We start from the raw sequence: 18514 nt of genomic DNA on the forward strand, positions 1-18514 counted from the left end.
GGATCCTCAGGATGCAAAAGGCACTGAATAAATGCAAATTCATTCATTTCCTCTTCAAAAGCATCTCTTCCTGGAAGTGGGACTAATTGGATAGCTTGTTCAAAGAGCCTGCATAGGCACGGTGGGCCGAATGGCCTCCTTCCATGCTGTGCGATGCTACAAGGTGGCAAATATGTGCAACAGCTCCGAAGAAAGCAGAAGGATTTTGTCAGTGGCATAACCTTCAGGTGGGCCTCAGTAACACGTCCACTCTGAGCAGTCACGGCAGCATCTGCCTGCCCCACGCCATAAATCTTTGCAGCAGTTCACAAAGCCACACAGGGAAGCCCAAGAGGGCTGACACAGCTTCTGAAAAATCAAAAAGCCTAGCCTCTATCTGGAAGGATATTTGAAAGTGAAAATGAGCCACACAACAATTAAAAAAGCAATTATCACTCAGATCAGATGGAAAGATATTATCTACAGGATAGGTGCCCACCAATCACTGAAAACTTCCACAATTATTGAAAGAAAAGATGAGCTTGCATTTACTTAGCACCATTGAGGATGTCTCAAAGCATTTTACAAGCCAATGAAGTACTTTTGAACTGTAGTCACTGTCGTGATGTAGAAAATGCAGCTGCCAATTTGTGCACAGCAAGCTCCCACAAAAGGCAATGAAATAAATGACCACATTGTCTATTTTGTGTGTTGGTTGACAGATAAAATATTGGCCAGGACACCAGGGATAACATCCCTGATCTTCGTCAGTGTCATGAGATCTTTCATGCCCACTTTAGAGGGAAAGCTGGGTAACAGTCCAATGCTTCATCCAAGAAACCGCACATCCAGCAATGCAGCACTCGCTCGGTATTGCACTGAATTGCCAACCTCGATTATGTGGCTCCAGTCTCTGAAGTGGGTCTGGAACCCATGACTTTCTGACCCAGATTTGAGGGTACCAACACTGAGGCAAGGCGTAGATCATGGTAAATGTGGTATGTCAACCAGTCGTTTTTCATGATTGAATAAGTAAAGTTCAGCTTTTATTATGTGGGATTACAAGTTTTCATCCATATTCCTGTGGAAACCTCAAAGAAGACCGTTTGCACACCAAAGGCAGAAGCATGGACAAGTGGGCAGGAATATCTTACATCTTTGAGACGTATCATGTCAACAGGAACCAAGCCCATCTATTGGAACACTGTCAGATCTGCTCACCCGATGCTCATTAACAATTCAAAGCAAGTTGCCACTTACCCTTCTGGCAGTAATCAAACTCGTACAGCTCACTGTCCTCCGGCTGCTGCTGCCAGAACACCAGATAGTGGGTAATGTTCCCATTGCGATCTGTCGGAGGCTTCCACTTCAGGATGATCTGGGAAGAGGAGTTGGACACGGATATCGGATCCAGTGGGACTGAAGGAACTGAACAGAGAACAAGAACAATGCAGAATCTCCATGAGTCATTTTATTTTTGCAGGTTGAAGAACATATGTACAATGACGGACAGGAAACGTCCCTCTGGTCCATCCAGCCTACCCCACAGAACTGCATAATTCTTCTGAGTTACCCATCAAGGAGGCAACAATACCACGCAAACCTCCTGGCCCAGGAAATTCAAAGGGGGCAAACCAGCCAGTACGAAATTTAAGTGCAGAGGCCTCATGAAATAAGTGCAGAATTAATCTTGAAAATGCATTGAGGAAATTTGGAATAAAACAGATTTGTCTGGCCACATGGACTGGATTGCATGGATTTGGGGTGGGGTGGTATCGTCCACAAGTTGTAGTTTGTGTTCTCCTGCTCCAAGTAACTGTGTTATTGAAACAGCACCAAAAGTATGAACAAAACAGAAACACATTGTTGGGATAGAATGGAGGGAGCTTTGCACCTAACTCATACAAACACACATCTGACTGGAGATGCATGATGCAACCAGGGTGGGGGGGTGGGGGGGGGAAGGGGTAGGAAATGGCAGCCATTAAAACTAACCAATTTGACAGTGCCGACATCTTCACAAGCCTGATAGTTAACATCCTCTCCCTTGCTATAAGTGGGCTTTGTTATACACTTAAACACTAATATTTTCCTTATTTTGTTCAAATTTGCATTGCTTATGCAGGTCTCCCGATTGCTATTCAGTGTCTCCTGATGAAAAATGGGGCTAGGGCATCAAGATTGGGCTCTACTGGGATGTAACCCCCAACGCTCACACGTGAACATAAGGTGCTGGGGAGTTGCTGTTACTTATGGGATCGTACATCGACAAGGAGAGGCGAGACAAATTTTCTGCAAATATTCAGAAATAGTGATGCTGCTGGGATGGGAAAGGTAACCTGAAAGCAGCACTACATAGAGCAGCAACAACAAAACGTGTTTGTATATTGAGAATGGCAAAACTGGATGATTAAATAATCCACTTTCTAAAATAAATACGCGTCAATCTTTTACTGGCATTGCACAGAGACAGCCCAGACCAAATTTAACATTAAGGTGAACTTGGGTGAGAAGGCTGAGGTTAATTAGGCATGCAGATGTAATTCTATCAGCAGAGTCATTCATTCTGGCTCTAGTTTCATATAACTTTAACCGTATACTACTTATAGGTAAACAACAAAGTGTACAGCAATTTGGAAAGCAAAGTTGGTCGGATATGGGACTTGCCCTGTAGAGCAGGGAGAGAACCGGGAAGATGCCAAACTGTGGTGCTGCAGTGCCATCAGTGGTGGGAGGGTGAAAATATCATGTGATGGCAATTGTGTGCAGGTGAATGTGAGATATAACTGTGCAAATTAATTACACGTAGTTTTAAAAACTTACTGCCTGCTGTGGTGCGGATGTAGACAATCTCACTTTTCGCTCCATGATTGTGCCGTTCATCACTTATCGTAAGCAGGGTCTTGACGAAGATTGCATACTGTGTCCAAGGTTTGAGGCCACGGAGCAGAGTCCCTGGGTTATGGAGCTTCCCTTCTGATCGTCCAGGGGGTTCCACATCTATCACCTTCCAGCTGTTTGAGCCACAGGCATCCTGCCCATCAAACTCGGTCACGTTCTGATAAGGGCTATTTCATGGAACAGAAAAATAAAGACAGACCCATCACCCTATTGATGAGAATCGATTCACTGCATCACCTGCTCTTGACAAGATAACCTGAATGTCACCCTACTTAAAAAAAAAAATTCTCAGGATGTGGATGTCACTGGCAAGGCCAGCATTTGTTGCCCATCCCTTGTTGCTATTGAGGTGAGCCAGCTTCTTGAACTGCTGCAGTCCATTTGGCAAAGCTGCTCCTACAGTGGTGTTAGGGAGGGAGTTCCAGGATTTTGACCCAGAGACAATGAAGGAACTGCATTATATTTCCAAGATGATGTGTGACCTGGAGAGGTACTTGTAGTTGGTAGCATTCCCATGCGCCTGATGCCCTTTGCCCTTCTTGGTGGTGGAGGTTGCATTTATTTTTTAAGTTGCTGTTGAAGCAGCCTTGGCAAGTTGCTGCAGTGCATCTTGTAGACAGGATACACCTGCTGCCACGGTGCGTCAAAGGTGGAGACATGGATGTTTAAGGGGGGGGGGGGGGGAGGGGGGTGGTGGTAGTTGGGGTTGGATGTTTAAGGAGATAGACGGGCTGCTGATCAAGCAGGCTGCTTTGTTCTGGATAGTGTTGAGCTTCCTGAGTGCTGTGGAGCTGCACTTATCCAGACAAGTGGAGTGTATTCCATCACACTATTTCTGTGCCTTGTAGAAGACTTTGGGGAGTCAGGAGGTAAGCCACTCGCCACAGAATACCCAGCTTACTTGAACAGCCACATTTATGTGACTCGTCTAGTTCAGTATCTGGTCAGCTACTGCTGACCAATGTCCCAGCCATGACGCTCTCAGGGAGGTTTGACCTTGTGAAATCTTCATCAGACACCTTCCTTGTGCTTGAGGTCTTTACTTAAAAAACTTATTAAAACGTTTAAGCAATTTTTTTTGTTGGGTTAATGTTTGGGAGGAACTTGGAGGTGATGCTGTTCCCATATACTTCAGCTCATGTCCTACTAAGCAGCAGAGGTTGCAGGGTTTAGAGGTGCTGCTGAAGAAACCTGGTCAAGTTGCTGCATTGCACCCTGTACCCGGTAGATACTGCAGCCATGGGACGGTGAATGTACTTTAACCTGCACTCCAACCTCTACACTCACCCACTAGCCAATGCCATGAACTGAACCATAGCACATGGGAGGAGACAACGCACATTTCTGTAGCGAACAGTTCACACCCACATATATCTATGCAAAGAATGGGTAGAAAAGAACAAGTACAAAATAATTTTCAGGAATAGGTAAAGGTCATTAAACTCATTTCGGGTGATCTTAATCCCACCCGCTGCTCTCATCAATTCCTTTACTCAATATCTAAATGCCCACTTGTAGCATCAAAGGCAAGTTATATGTTTAGTGATTTGGTGTTTTATCACTTATAGCAGAGAATGCATCATCAGAACATGGAGACAGAGCTGTGATTACATGCAACATGCTCCCCAAGAGATGATTTCCCCCCTTACTGGGAGTTCTTGCTTGCAGAATCACCCAAAAGTGTTAGTGTATTGATGCAAAGAAGTGACCACTGCATACCCTTAGTACATTGTAGCCACTTCTAACCTTAAGCTGCATGCATTCAGTTTAGACAGCCCAAAAAAATACTCACGCTTCCTTGAAGAAGACCATAAAACCCAGGAGATCTCTGAAGTCCGGTGGCCAGTATGGCTCCCATTTCAACATAATCTTATCAGTCGCTGTTTTATTGGAAACAAACTTCAGGAGCTGACTTTCACCTAGGTAAGGGTAAGGAGAGAAAACACCCATGAACTTCCTTTCTCTCTTGCACTTTGTCAAATTGCATTGAGAATGATGTAGCCATCAACTTTCTGTCCCACCCCAATATGGATTGTCAGGCCTCCCCTAATTGAGCAGACTCCAGATACTGAATAGCCACTTGGATGAGGGACTAGAGAGTTCTAGAGGGTTCCTGTGGAACTGTAACTCAGCAAAGAGGGGTTGAGGCAGAAAATCGACATTAAGAAAATCATTTACAACAATTTTTTTGAAAAAGGTGGAATAAAAAGATACACTGCTTGAAATGCTTAACAATGAGAGAATGAGAAATTAACTCAAAGGTGAGTTCTATTTACTTGTTAATATCATTTGGATCTAATCACAGGACCACTGATTCTCAAGGGAGGCAGTATTAAGGTCAGAACGGCAATTGTGCGAAGTTCTACACATATATTGGTACAGGTAAAGAATCAGTGATAAAGGGTTACAGTGCTTGCTGCAAATAAGGCTGTGTGTTATGAGCCTCACAAAGCAGCTCGCATGTATCTGCATGAGTTAAGTCTGTGGCAGGGGCAATTATAAAAGATTTGGAGGTGTACTTGAGTTAGGTATGTCACAAACATGAATTTGAAAAATTGACAAATCATTTGAGCAGTGAAAATCACTAGTTGCTTTCAAAATATGAGCCTCTTATAATCAGACATCAGCTGAAGCGCTAGTCGAAGCTGTAATCTGAACTCAGGCGTCATCCTTGGCTCAGTTGTTAACACTCTCTCACCTCAGAGTCAAAAGGTCGTGGTTTCATGTCCCACTCCAGAGACTTGAGCACGTAACCCAGACCAACACTTCAGTATTGACGATGATGCGGCACTGTCAGAGGTTTCATCTTTCGGATGAGGCTGATTAAACTGACACCCCATTTTCTCTCTCGGGAGAATGTAAAAGGCCCCAGTAGAAGAGGATCAGAGAAGTTCTCCCTGTGTCCTGGCCAAAATCTATCCCGCAACCAACAACAGATTACCTGGTTATGTATCTCACTGCGGTTAAAGGGGCTATGCTGTGCCCAAATTGGCTGCCACATTTCGCGACAACAGTGACCACAGTTCTGTTACGTAATTACCGTACTGGCACAACTGACACAGTTGTGTTCTTATCCACAGCTGCTACATAAGTTTCTAAATTCACTTGAAAAAGCCCTTCAAAACACTCCTGCAGGGGATGCAGACACCAAGTGGGCCCACATCAGAGACACCATCTATGACTCAGCAATGACCACTTTTGTCAAACGTGAGAAGCAGAATGCAGACTGGTTTCAATCTTACTTTGAAGAGCTGGAACCTGTTATAGCTGCTAAGCGCACTGCACTGTTGAACTACAAGGCGGCCCCCAGCGAATTAACATCCGTAGCACTTAAAGTAGTCAGAAGAACTGCAGAAAGAACAGCCAGGCGCTGTGCAAATGACTATTGGCAACACCCAGGCAGTCGTATTCAGCAGGCCTCCAACACCGGAAACATCAGAGGAATGAATGCATTAAGAGAGCTTTTGGACCAACCATCAAGAAGATCACCCCCCTCAAATCTAAATCAGGGAACACGATCACTGACCAACGCAAGCAAATGGAACACTGGGTGCAGCACTACCTAGAACTGTACTCCCGGGAAAATGTTGTCACTGAGACCGCCGTCAATGCAGCACAGTCTGTGCCAGTCATGGATGAGCTGGACGAACAGCCAACAATATTGGAACTCAGTGATGCCATTGATTCTCTAGCCAGTGGAAAAGCCCCTGGGAAGGACGGCATTACCCCTGAAATAATCAAGAGTGCCAAGCCTGCTATACTCTCAGCATTGTACGAACTGCTTTCCCTGTGCTGGGATGAGACAGCAGTAACACAGGACATGCGCGATGCCAATATCATCACCCTGTATAAGAACAAGGGTGACTGCGGTGACTGCAACACCTACCGTGTAATCTCCCTGCTCAGCATAGTGGGGAAAGTCTTCGCTCAAGTCCTTTTAAACAGGCTCCAAAAGCTGGCTGAGCATGTCTACCCTGAGGCACAGTGTGGCTTTCGAGCAGAGAGATCCACCATTGACATGCTGTTCTCCCTTCGCCAGCTACAGGAGAAATGTCGTGAACAACACAGATGCCCCTCTACGTTGCTTTCATAGATCTCACCAAAGCCTTTGACCTCATCAGCAGACATGGTCTCTTCAGACTACTAGCAAAGATCGGATGTCCACCAAAGTTACTAAATATCATCACCTCATTCCATGAGGATATGAAAGGCACAATTCAGCATAGCTGTGCCTCATCAGACCCCTTTCCTATCCTGAGTGGCGTGAAACAGGGCTGTGTTCTCGCACCTACACTGTTTGGGATCTTCTTCTCACTGCTGCTCTCACATGCGTTCAAGTTTTCAGAAGAAGGAATTTTCCTCCACATAAGATCAGATGGCAGGTTATTCAACCTTGCCCGTCTAAGAGCAAAGACCAAAGTACGGAAAGTCCTCATCAGGGAACTCCTCTTTGCTGATGCTATATTAACATCCCACACTGAACAGTGTCTGCAGAGTCTCATCGACAGGATTGCGGCTGCCTGCAATGAATTTGGCCGAACCATCAGCCTGAAGAAAACGAACATCATGGGACAGGAGATCAGAAATGCTCCATCCATCAATATTGGCGACCATGCTCTGGAAGTGGTTCAAGAGTTCACCTACCTAGGCTCAACTATCACCAGTAACCTGTCTCTCGATGCAGAAATCAACAAGTGCATGGGAAAGGTGTCCGCTGCTTTGTCCAGACTGGCCAAGAGAGTGTGGGAAAATGGCGCACTGACACGGAACACAAAAGTTTGAGTGAATCAAGCCTGTGTCCTCAGTACCTTGCTCTACGGCAGCGAGGCCTGGACAATGCACGTCAGCCAAGAGCGTCATCTCAATTCAATCCATCTTCGCTGCCTCCGGACAATCCTTGGCATCAGGTGGCAGGACTGTATCTCCAACGCAGAAGTCCGCGAGGCGGCCAACATCCCCAGCATATATACCCGACTGAGCCAGTGGCGCTTGAGATGGCTTGGTCATGTGACTGGCATGGAAGATGGCAGGATCCCCAAGGACACATTGCACAGCGAGCCCGTCACTGGTATCAGACCCATCGGCCGTCCATGTCTCCGCTTTAAAGACGTCTGCAAACGCAACATGAAGTCCTGTGACATTGATCACAAGTCGTGGGAGTCAGTTCCCAGTGATCGCCAGAGCTGGCGGACAGCCATAAAGGTGGGGCTAAAGAGTGGCGAGTCGAAGAGACTAAGCTGTTGGCAGGAAAAAAGACAAAAGCGCAAGGGGAGAGCCAACTGTGTAACAGCCCCAACAACCAATTTTATCTGCAGCACCTGTGGAAGAATCAGTCACTCTGGAATTGGCCTTTATCGCCACTCCAGGCTGCTCCACAAACCACTGACCACCTCCAGGCGCTTACCCATTGTCTCTCGAGACAAGGAGGCCAAAGAAGACGACAACTGACCCATCTGTGACAGTTTACATATATTTCATCAGCCAAGTCAGTGACAGACTCGACCGGGGCATTTATTTAGTTTTGATTGACTCCCTCTGTTCCTGAGTCACAAGGTTTTAATGCATCTAATTTATATGTTTACACCTAATCATTTAATATTTGAGTGTAACGTTACACATGACCTCTGAGTGTGCCTGGATCCTTACAGCCGAACAGCTTCCATTCCCTCTCCTGATTAACCTGTTTGAGAGTTCCTGGTCTACCGCAGGCTCCACTTGTCTGACAGCAGTAATTCACCTATCCTCCATGGGCTGCTTATTACTCACTTACCTGGAACAGCTCCATGACTTAATCATCATATTTGGACAACAAGATCAGGCTGTGATTCCCGCGATCTAACTTTAGCCATCCTGAAGTTAGTTTCACCGGTTAGTCACTGCTAGTTATTCTTTGGCAATTTGACATATCAACACAACCTTTACTCATACTTTTAACCACTTACACATCTTCATATAAGCAACAGTTCGTTCTCTACTTAACACAATTTTGTTTTTTGCCCTTGTTTTGCAGGAACAGTCATAAGATTCTAACTCTTGCCCCCTCTCCTCAACCCCCCCACTCCACCATCCCCCCACCGCCTCACCTAGTTCAAATCTTTACAGACGCTTAATTTTAGTCGGAACAGCATATTGATTCAGAATAAACATGCGTTCAGAATAATACGCTTTGGGATGTCCCATAATCGTGAAAGGCGCTAGTTCTTTATGTCCCTTTCAGATGGCATTTGCGCTCCTGCACAAATGAAAACAGGTCCCCATACGATCTGGGTGTTGTAGCTCCCGATTTGCACCATCAATACTTCAAAGTGGACTCAAGGGATTGGTGGGGAAAACTCTGCATGTGCAGCTGCTCTGAATTCACACTTGTAGTCTTCGCATTCTGGCTGCAGACATTTCCCAGTGTCCCGGGGGAAGGACGATATAATCTAGCAATTTTAAAATCCTATTGCTGGCTCGTACTAAACCTGCCAAGAGCTCAGCGGACAGAACTGAACGGCAAACCTGACGCAAGCCACCGCAGTGGGTACAATTTAAAATTCATCATCCCACGCCCTCGTCCCCAGGGAATAAAACTAGCTTGGCAAGGTGGTCCAGTACTACATACTCTGCCTCAATAACTCGCATTACTGCTTGAATTTACATTGCCATATTGAACCCATTTTCTCCGTATACAGTAATTACATCCTTTGGGTCAGCCGGGAAGATGAATTTCAGTGTTTCTTCCTCATGTGTTGAATTGCGTTCTGAATCAGGATGTTATAAGCAACCACACAGTCATGGTCTGGAGAATTCTCAGCAAATCTATCCAGTAAAAGGCTCAGCCATATCAGTATTTAATGGGGCACAGTACGTAGTGCATACACCATCGTTCAGATGTTGGATTTCAGTCAACTCCATTATTTAATATTCCCCTCTGTCTTCCAAAGTGCTGAATTCTGCTGGGCTATGGTTACAGGGCAACTGCCAACATCAAGTACCCACATGGCTACTCGCCATGCGTGAGAGTCTAAAGGGTTTGTAGGAACACGGAATGGGGCATCGTTGCCTATTCCCATCTTTCCCTTACCGAAAGTCCACATACAAGCACTTCCCAGCAGCAGTCCAGAGGTATTAAGGCAGCCTATTTTCCCTCTCCACGTTTCAGAGACACAAAGCCAATGGTAACACCCTTACCGTCACTCCAGCCGAATTTTGATGGATGCCGGATTGCCCTTGGCTGTAAGGGCTCAACTCCTAAATGGACAATTTGAGAACAATTGAGCCACTCAGGCATGGCAGCGAGGGGGAAATTCAAGATATTTTCCATCATCCAATTGCTCAAAATAGTAGTTGGTTTGACCAGGAATAATTAAACATAGTTTATATTCAAGGGGAGACATAAAATGGTAATCCTGGCTGTAAACCCAGACATCGATAGGATTTTGACAGGCGCCCTGACGAGTTTTGTTTTTCTAAAATGTAAACTTCAGGAACTACTACCATCAGGCACTCAAAGTTAAAGCATTCGGCCAAAACCTTAAATTGAAAGAACATTTTAGAAAAAATAACCTGGGTGCCAAGTCACATACAGAAAGTGGCAGACGATTACAAGGTAAGGAGCCAATGCAGATTGGAAGAGAAGCAGCAATCGCCAAGTAAAATACTTCAGCGCACTCAGTCCACACAAATGCATCTCAGAAAACACAGCACAGAATGAGGTTTGAATCTGGGACTTTCCTGGTCTGTGTACCTCAGTCACTCTCCGGCCACCAAGGGGAGGTCTTGGTGGAGATAAAACGCGAAACCGGACACCGGCAGGTTGCCTGGTGATCTTGTGATAAAAATCATCCCCTCCTTATATCTCTTTAACCACATTTATCTCACCAACATCTGCCCCTCAAACTCCCCACTCCTCAGATTCTAGCCTCATGAGCATACCCTTCCTTCTCTCTGCCAAACCACAGTCAACCGTGTCTTCAGTTGTCTACTCTCAGTCCAGATCCTTCAACACCCTCCATGATGCCTAGCTCATCAGCCAAGCCTTTGGTCATTTCTCTTTAGCTCTCTTCCTTTAACTTGGCGTCTGCTTTTCCTCATCTCTGCGAAGCACCTTGTATCTTCTGCCACTTTAAAGGCACTATTTAATGGAAGTTTTTGCTTCTGCCATCACAAGCCCAATTTTGTTGCTAGTAAGGGTTTTAAAGAAAGGTGTGGCTATTGCTTTAGCCATAATCTTCCAAAGTTCTCTTGATTCAGGAATTGTCTATTTAGATTGGAAAGTTGCAAACATACTCCATTATTTAAGAAAGGCGAGAGAGAAAAACCAGGGAATTTTAGACCTGTTCAGAACAGAGTGAAAGAGTATCAAGAGAAATCTGATTAAAGAACAAACATAAATTTGTAAAGGGTAGTGTTTGTCAAATGAACATAATTGAATTTTTTGAGAAAGTAACTGAAGCAGTAGACAGGGGAATGCCTATAGATGTAGTTTCTATGGGCTTCCAGAAGGCATTTGCTATTAGACTGGTTAGGTGGTAGAAGACAGAGAGTAGGGACAATGGGTACATGCTTGAATTGGAAGTGACGAGTTTTGTCCCACAAGGATCTGGCTCCGGCCTCAACCATTCACTATGTTTATTAATGACTTAGATAACTTAATAGAGAGACATATATCCAGGTTTGCCAATGACACAAAGATTGATCGCATACTAAGTAGCGTTGTGTGGCACGTAAAATTACAAAGAGACATCCATAGATTCTAAGTGAGTGAAACTGGCAGATGGATTTCAAAGCAGGTAATTGTAAGGTCATCTATTTTGGACTATAAGAGAATAGATCCAAATATTATTTAATTGGTGAAAAGCTCGGACCAGTGGAAGCCCAAAGAGATTTAGGGGTCCATGTACGCAGATCACTAAATTATAGTGGTCAGATACAAAACATAGTCAAAAATAATAATGGAATGTGGATCTTGAAACAGAGTAGAATATATAGAAGAGGAAGTTTAGCTACAGCAATACAAAGCTCTGGTTAGACCACATTTGGATAACGGAGTACAGTTCTCAGCACCATATCTTAGAAAAGATATACTGGCCTTGGAAGGAGTGCAGTGCAGATTCACCAAAATGTTGCCACGGGCTTCAAGGGTTAGATCACAAGGAGAGATTACATAAACCCGGCTTGTATTCCCTGAATATAGACGATCAAGGAGTGATTTAATTGAGGTTTTTGGGTTTTTGAAAGGAATTGATTGGGTTGATAGAGAGAAACTTTTTCCACTGGTGGGGGAATCTAGAACTCGGAGCCTTAACCTTAAAATCGAAGCCAGACCATTCAGGAGTCAAGATAGGAAACACTTAGCATATGGAACTCTCCCCCACAATAAAAATCAGTAGAAGCTAGCTCAATTAATGGTTTTAAATGTGAAATCAATAGATTTCAGCTAGGCAAGGGTATAAAAGGATAAAGAGCCAAGATAGGTGGATGGAATTACGATATAGATCAGCCTCAATCTCACTGAATGACGTAAGAGGCTTGACGGGTTGAATGGCCTCCTTCTGTTCCAATGTTCCGAATAAATTCTCATTAACAAATACTACCACTCGTGACCTGATCTTATCTTATGGTTTTGAAATCTTACATGATGCCTGGTCTCCATTAGTTTTCTGAGCAATGTCCGTTTTCTCCTGTCGCCCCTTGGTCCCTGTGGCCTCCTCCATTTTGTATATTTCAGACAGGCACAGCTTGGGGTTGAAGTGAAAAAACATCTTGCCCTGGGAGATGGTCAGGTTGTGCTTTTTCCAGTCCCACAGTTGTTGCAGGTTCTGATTGTCCAGTACATAGAAGGAGTAATTCCTGGATGTCAAATTAAAAAGACGAATTGAAGGCAAGTTTAAACTCTCATAAAATTTAAAAATCAGAGTAAGTTCATAATGTGAATTAGGTTAAAGTTTGAAGGAATGAAATTAAAACCAGAAGAGATGAATTAAAGATGGATATAGTTTCCCCAGCAGCTTAGTGAACAAATGATGAGTCTGATGTAGTACTGAGCCACACAAACAAGGAATGTCCCCTAGTTCAATCCTCATTTTGTGGAACCAAAACCTCCCCATACCACTCAGCCTCTCCACCTCCCTCTCCTCCTTTAAGACCCTCCTTAAATAAATAAAAATCCATTGCAATCACCCAAGTTATTGGGCACCCCTCCTATTATCTCCTGCTGTGGATCAGTGGCTGTGAACACTTCTGTGAAGCACCTTGGGACTCTATTCTTTGCTAAGGTGCTATATAGAATGCAAGCTGTCGTTGGGTTGGGCAGTTTCAGCCAGGGAGGAACAGATTTTCATGTATTTGTTCTATCCAATAAGGGAGGAATTAATTCGCTTGAATAATTTGGTGAATCAGGGCTGCTTGTGCAATCTATCCTCATGTTTTGAATCTGATGCAAATACAGGCAATACAAGTGCTAACTGCATTGTTGTCAAGAATCGTGTGCTGAAAATCTTTATACATCAAGTGACTGCTATAAATTCTTGAAGGAAAACAGTTGCATTAACAAGAACATGAATCTGCTGCACTTCACAAAAATGTCTAACACACGAGCAAGTATATGCAAATACCCATTCTGGGGGTGGGGGGGGGGGGTGGGGGACAGGGTGTGTGGGAGGGGGTTAAGTGTTCATCTCAAGTCCAACATCCACAGCATATGGTGCATCAGTGAGCAGGTACGAACGGAGCTGAAATAGCACTGATTATTGTTTGCTCATTAGCTTTCAAACGGTGAGCTGTGTGATGGCATCCAGAGTTGGCAGGTCCATTAACCAAAAAGAAAAATGTGCAGTAACAAAAGAGATTGAAGGAAGAGAAGAACAATGTTATATTTGTCATTTTAAAATATACATGTATACGAACGTAAATGGCTGTGAAGTTGTTGTTTCCACAACTTACCCAGGTTCCAGAGTTTCACCTTGGATCAATCTCAGGCTGCGGAAGAAAGACAGTGACACCAAAGCGTAGGAGCTGCGGATCTTCAGGTAACCGGTAATCACCTCAATCAGGCCCAGGTTTGCTTCCAACTCCGCTGCAATGTTAGCTGAAAGGGTAAGTAAGAAAATTATAATTTTCTCAACTTCACAGCACTACCACCACACACACAGTAGGAACTGGAGATGGCAATCTTTATACAGGACTAAGTCTGCAGGACTTCAAATAAATAAAGCAGAGTAGGGTCTCCTAAATTCACTTCATCCATACTGTAAATAGTTCCTCCTGATGGTAGACAAAATAGAGAGAGAAGAGAGTGAGGAATGAGACGCACAGTGAGGGAGGACAGTGAGAGACACAAACAGCAGTGGTATAGAGTGTGAGATGCAGGGTGCAGATAGGAAAGAGAATGAAGGAAGGAGGGATGGAGAAACGAGACAGAAAAAAGGCAATGTGAAGACAGTGAAGGGATGGAGAAAGTGAGCGAGAGAGAGAGAGAGATTTGATTTTGCAGACTTATCACTACTAGTATTCTTAGCTACAGTAGCTGATAAGTGTTTGGTGGTTTGCAGGCCAAAAAAGTTTGAGAACCATTATATTATATAGTTTTGCAGGACATTATCTGGGTGAAACGTTCATGTATGTGGACCATACAAGTAGAGAGAACATGCACGTGGAAGGAGCACAGTATGGGCAGGGTGTGTGTGTGAGTGAGAGTGTAGGGCGTGTAGGCAGGGCACAGGCATATGCGCGGATGGGCCTCTGGCGCTCTTAACAGCATTTGTTTGGTAGCTTGCCTCGTTCTACCGCTAGTCTACAGAGATCAGTTAACTCGGTAAAGACCAGTGACTGAACTTGGTCTGTAGGACTCAGCTACTTACTGGTCACCAGGAAAGTATGTTTATTTTTAATCAAAATAGATGATCTAAGGTCAGCATGCTCCCATGCAGAAGTGGGTTCACACCTAAGGCTACTATATACAGCAGTTCCTGGTCTTAACAGTTGTAGCAGACAGAAACAGATGCTATGGATAGAGAATAGATAGCAGATAAGCTGTTCTCCACACCTCTTCAGTAGGCTGGCTCAAAGCCAATAGAGCAGGATAACTGAGAAAAAAGGGTGTGGAAAGTGGGTTCTGGACAAACAAAATTTGAATCTTTAAAAATTACATGCAACTTTTTCCCCCTAAAACACTGAGTAGATTAGCTATTACTAGCAGAGACCCTCAAAACATTTGTGCTGAAATTAGTACCTTTATTGCATCAGTACAACTTTAAATCCTCATCCCATGCGATCCTCATCATGCCATATCCATCCCTCTCATATCATTCCCGTCCCATGCCTCCCATGCATTCCCCACCCCTCCCATCCATGTCATCCCCCCTTCTGTCACCCCTGCCGTCCCATGATGTTTCCCCACACCTACCCAATGCCATTCCCCTGCTGCCCCCACCCAACCGATGCAGTTCACCCCACCCAATCCCTCCAGCCAGGATAACTTTGTTGTTGGGCTCCCCTTACCTTTCGCTGTTTCTTCCCTCCACCAACTGCTGGCAACTGCATGTAACGCATCCTCTCTATTTAATTCTTACCTTAGAATGGGCTAATTGCAGAAACATGTTTTACTGGTTCAGTTGAAGAGAAGCCCACAGATTAATTGATACCTGGAATGAGCAGGTTGTCTCATGAGGAAAGGTTGGACAGACAGGGCTTATTTTCAGTGGAGGTTAGAAGAGTGAGGGGAGACTTGATGGAAGTATATAAGATCCTAAACAGTCTTGACAAGGTGGATGTGGAAAGGATGTTTCCTCTTGTGGGTGAGTCCAGAACTAAGGGGCATTGTTTTAAAATTAGAGGTTGCCCTTTTAGGACAGAGATGAAGAGAAATTTCTTCTGAGGGTTGTGCGACTTTGGAACTCTCTGCCTCAGAAGGTGGTGGAGGTGGGGTCATTGAATATTTTTAAGGCAGAGGTAGATAGCTTTTTGTTAGGCAAGGGAATCAAAGGTTATCAGGGGTAGATGATATTAAGGCAGCCCAGAACCAACGGGCTACAATGGGGCCTTGATTTCCAAACACAAACTATAGCCTGATGCTAATGAAGTCTGACCCTCAAAATGGCCTACCTTGGTACTACAAGGCAGCCCCTCGAGAATTAAAATCTACCCACAGGAGAGGGAACTCTGGCTAATTTTCTCCTGCCTAAATAAATCATTTATATTTTTCATTAGCCTCTGCATACATCAGGCACCGTTCATCAAAACATAACTCTGTTGTTCTGCACCTGTGCAATGACAGTTGGTTAATTACAACTTTATTCTAAGATTCGGGTACTGAGCATACCCAGGCACCACCCACAAAATAAACCCACCAACAGATGCACCCCTCAAACTGATCAATCAAAACAATCCGGACACACAAAAACTATAATATAATTATTATTATAGATTTGAGGCTTTATTATGCATTAGTCAGGCTTTAATTCAACCTTTGTGCTTGATTCCCGATCACTTCATCATTTAAAAAAAAGGAAAGAGCCACCTGGAAAAGGGAGGCGCACCTCAGGTTATAGAGGTGTGTGTCAGCCATGGCTGAGTGAGTAGCACTCTCGCCTCTGAGTCAGAAGGTTGTCAGTTTAAGACCCACTCCAGGGCTTGAGCACAAAAATCGAGGCTGACGCTTCAGTGCAGTACTGAGGGAGCATTGCACTGTGGGAGGTGCCATCTTTCGGATGAGACGTTAAACCAAGGCTCGGTCTGCCCTCTCAGGTGAGCATACTATTTTGAAGAGGAGCAGGAGAGTTATCCCAGGTGTCCTGGCCATATTTACCCCTCAATCAACATCACAAAAATCATTATCTGATCATTGTCATATTGCTGTTTGTGGGAGCTTGCTGTCTGCAAATTAACTGCCACGTTTCCTACATTACAATAGTGACTACACTTCAAAAGTACTTCACTGGCTGTAAAGCACTTTGGGATGTCCAGTGGTCATGAAAGGCGCTACATGAATACAAGTCTTTTTATAAGGTGGAAGTTAAAGGGGGGCCCTTGTTAAGGGATATAAAATATTAAGTGCGTTAGAAAGGTAAACACAGAATACTACTTCAAAATAAACCAGGGAGCAGAACTTGGTAAGTACATTTAAAATGGATATTAAGAAGAACTTGTTAATGCAGAATAACGAATGTCTGAAGTGGGTAGACAGTTCTCTCCAGACTCTTCGGTCTGCACAAACCAGCTGCAATTTCACAATCAGACACCAGAGGATGCTTTCAGATTGCAAACTCTCCAGCTGTTTAAGTGAAGCAAAAGTGTTTCGCAATTGGGACTTCGTCACATAAATGTCCCTTTGTACAACAGCCAAGGACGAGAAACAACCGTTTGCCCTTCAAAGTTCATCCCTCTAGTACCCGATCTTACTCATTGGAGCATCCAAATGTACTTGGAATGTCCCCCAGTTGTTTTATTACTAACCTGCTTGGCAGGTTATTCCAAACATTCATCACTATGTGTAAACTACTTCTTCCTGTTCTCCTCTCCTAGTTTATTTTGAAGCCATACCACATCGCCCTTTTTATCCCATTTGATATTTTATAACCCTTAAATGAGGTTTCCCCCTTTAACCGCCACCCATTCCCTTGCGGATCATCCCCCTTTTATCGTGGTGAGGTGACAGGAATTGAACACAGAACCAATGCACAATAAAGCCTCAACTAATCTCTTCACTGTCAGGTTGCATACCCTAAAAGTCCATTAGCTTGACCATATTGACAGGTCATTAAAGGCACAGAGTTTACCCTCTTTCCTGGGTCCTTTAAGTCTTGCTCTGCCAATTCATTTATTATACATTTTGAAGATGCACACTTTTTCCAACAAACTTACAATACTTATTAAACTTGATGAGAAACCTTTATGCTAATTTGCTATTTGCCTATCTAGCTGCATGGTCAATCTAAATCCTCTGCAAATCTTTACTGTACCCCCTCTCTCTACTACTCTCCCCAATTTAACTGCAACCCATTTAACCAGTCGAGTCCATGCCAGCTCTCCATGGTGATGTATCATCACCATGCCGTGATCAAATTAAATAATGTTTAAAGGCAATTTAAGGTTTTGAAAGGATAATTCAATGGCAGGATCCTGGTGACAAGTTATCAATTTGTTTCGCAAAGGAAAATATGTTTTATTTTTAAACTTTAAAAGGTATGGCAGGCAATTACTGTAGATCAGCAACAGCAGCAAGTACAAACTCTGGACTCCATGTAACAGAGTATTGCTGATTTTCATCTTCCCTTTCCTAGTGCAGGTGAGGCCTTTGTTTACTGTCATTAAAAACTTCTCACAACCTTAATACATCCTTTTAAGCAACCTAAGTTATTCTTTAACAACATAAAAACGCCTTTATAAACTTCAATTGCCTTTTAAACATCTTAAGGTAGCTCCCATCTAAAGCTTCCATGATGTGCTGCACTAAAAACATCCTTTTTGATCCTTAAATTATCCTTTCTTAGTCAAGCTGACCTAGCTCCTCTGCCTACCAGGCTGTCTCTACATTCCCTCTGGCTTCCTTCCTGCCAATGCATCTGTTGTTTCCCCTTCACTCTGTGCCAGCTCTGCCCTAACTCCTCTTAGTCTGCGAGCCACATCTGCCCAGCTCTCTCGCTACCTCACG

The 18514-nt window shown here is 44.1% G+C and overlaps 1 protein-coding gene across 2 annotated transcripts in view; it reads right to left on the reverse strand.

Moving 5' to 3' along the window:
• LOC137351565 (insulin receptor-like) overlaps positions 1 to 18514 on the reverse strand; it is a 245345-nt gene that overhangs the window by 54658 nt on the left and 172173 nt on the right. For both annotated transcript variants that reach the window (XM_068016102.1, XM_068016101.1), the window contains exons 5-9: positions 13807 to 13951; positions 12500 to 12714; positions 4673 to 4799; positions 2803 to 3047; positions 1240 to 1407 (exon numbers count right to left, since the gene is read on the reverse strand). In XM_068016102.1, the coding sequence (XP_067872203.1) occupies positions 1240 to 1407; positions 2803 to 3047; positions 4673 to 4799; positions 12500 to 12714; positions 13807 to 13951 (900 nt within the window). The remainder of the gene's footprint in view (positions 1 to 1239; positions 1408 to 2802; positions 3048 to 4672; positions 4800 to 12499; positions 12715 to 13806; positions 13952 to 18514) is intronic.

Source organism: Heterodontus francisci, chromosome 36 (genome assembly GCF_036365525.1).
Source record: "Heterodontus francisci isolate sHetFra1 chromosome 36, sHetFra1.hap1, whole genome shotgun sequence".
In the NCBI taxonomy this organism is placed as follows: domain Eukaryota; kingdom Metazoa; phylum Chordata; class Chondrichthyes; order Heterodontiformes; family Heterodontidae; genus Heterodontus; species Heterodontus francisci.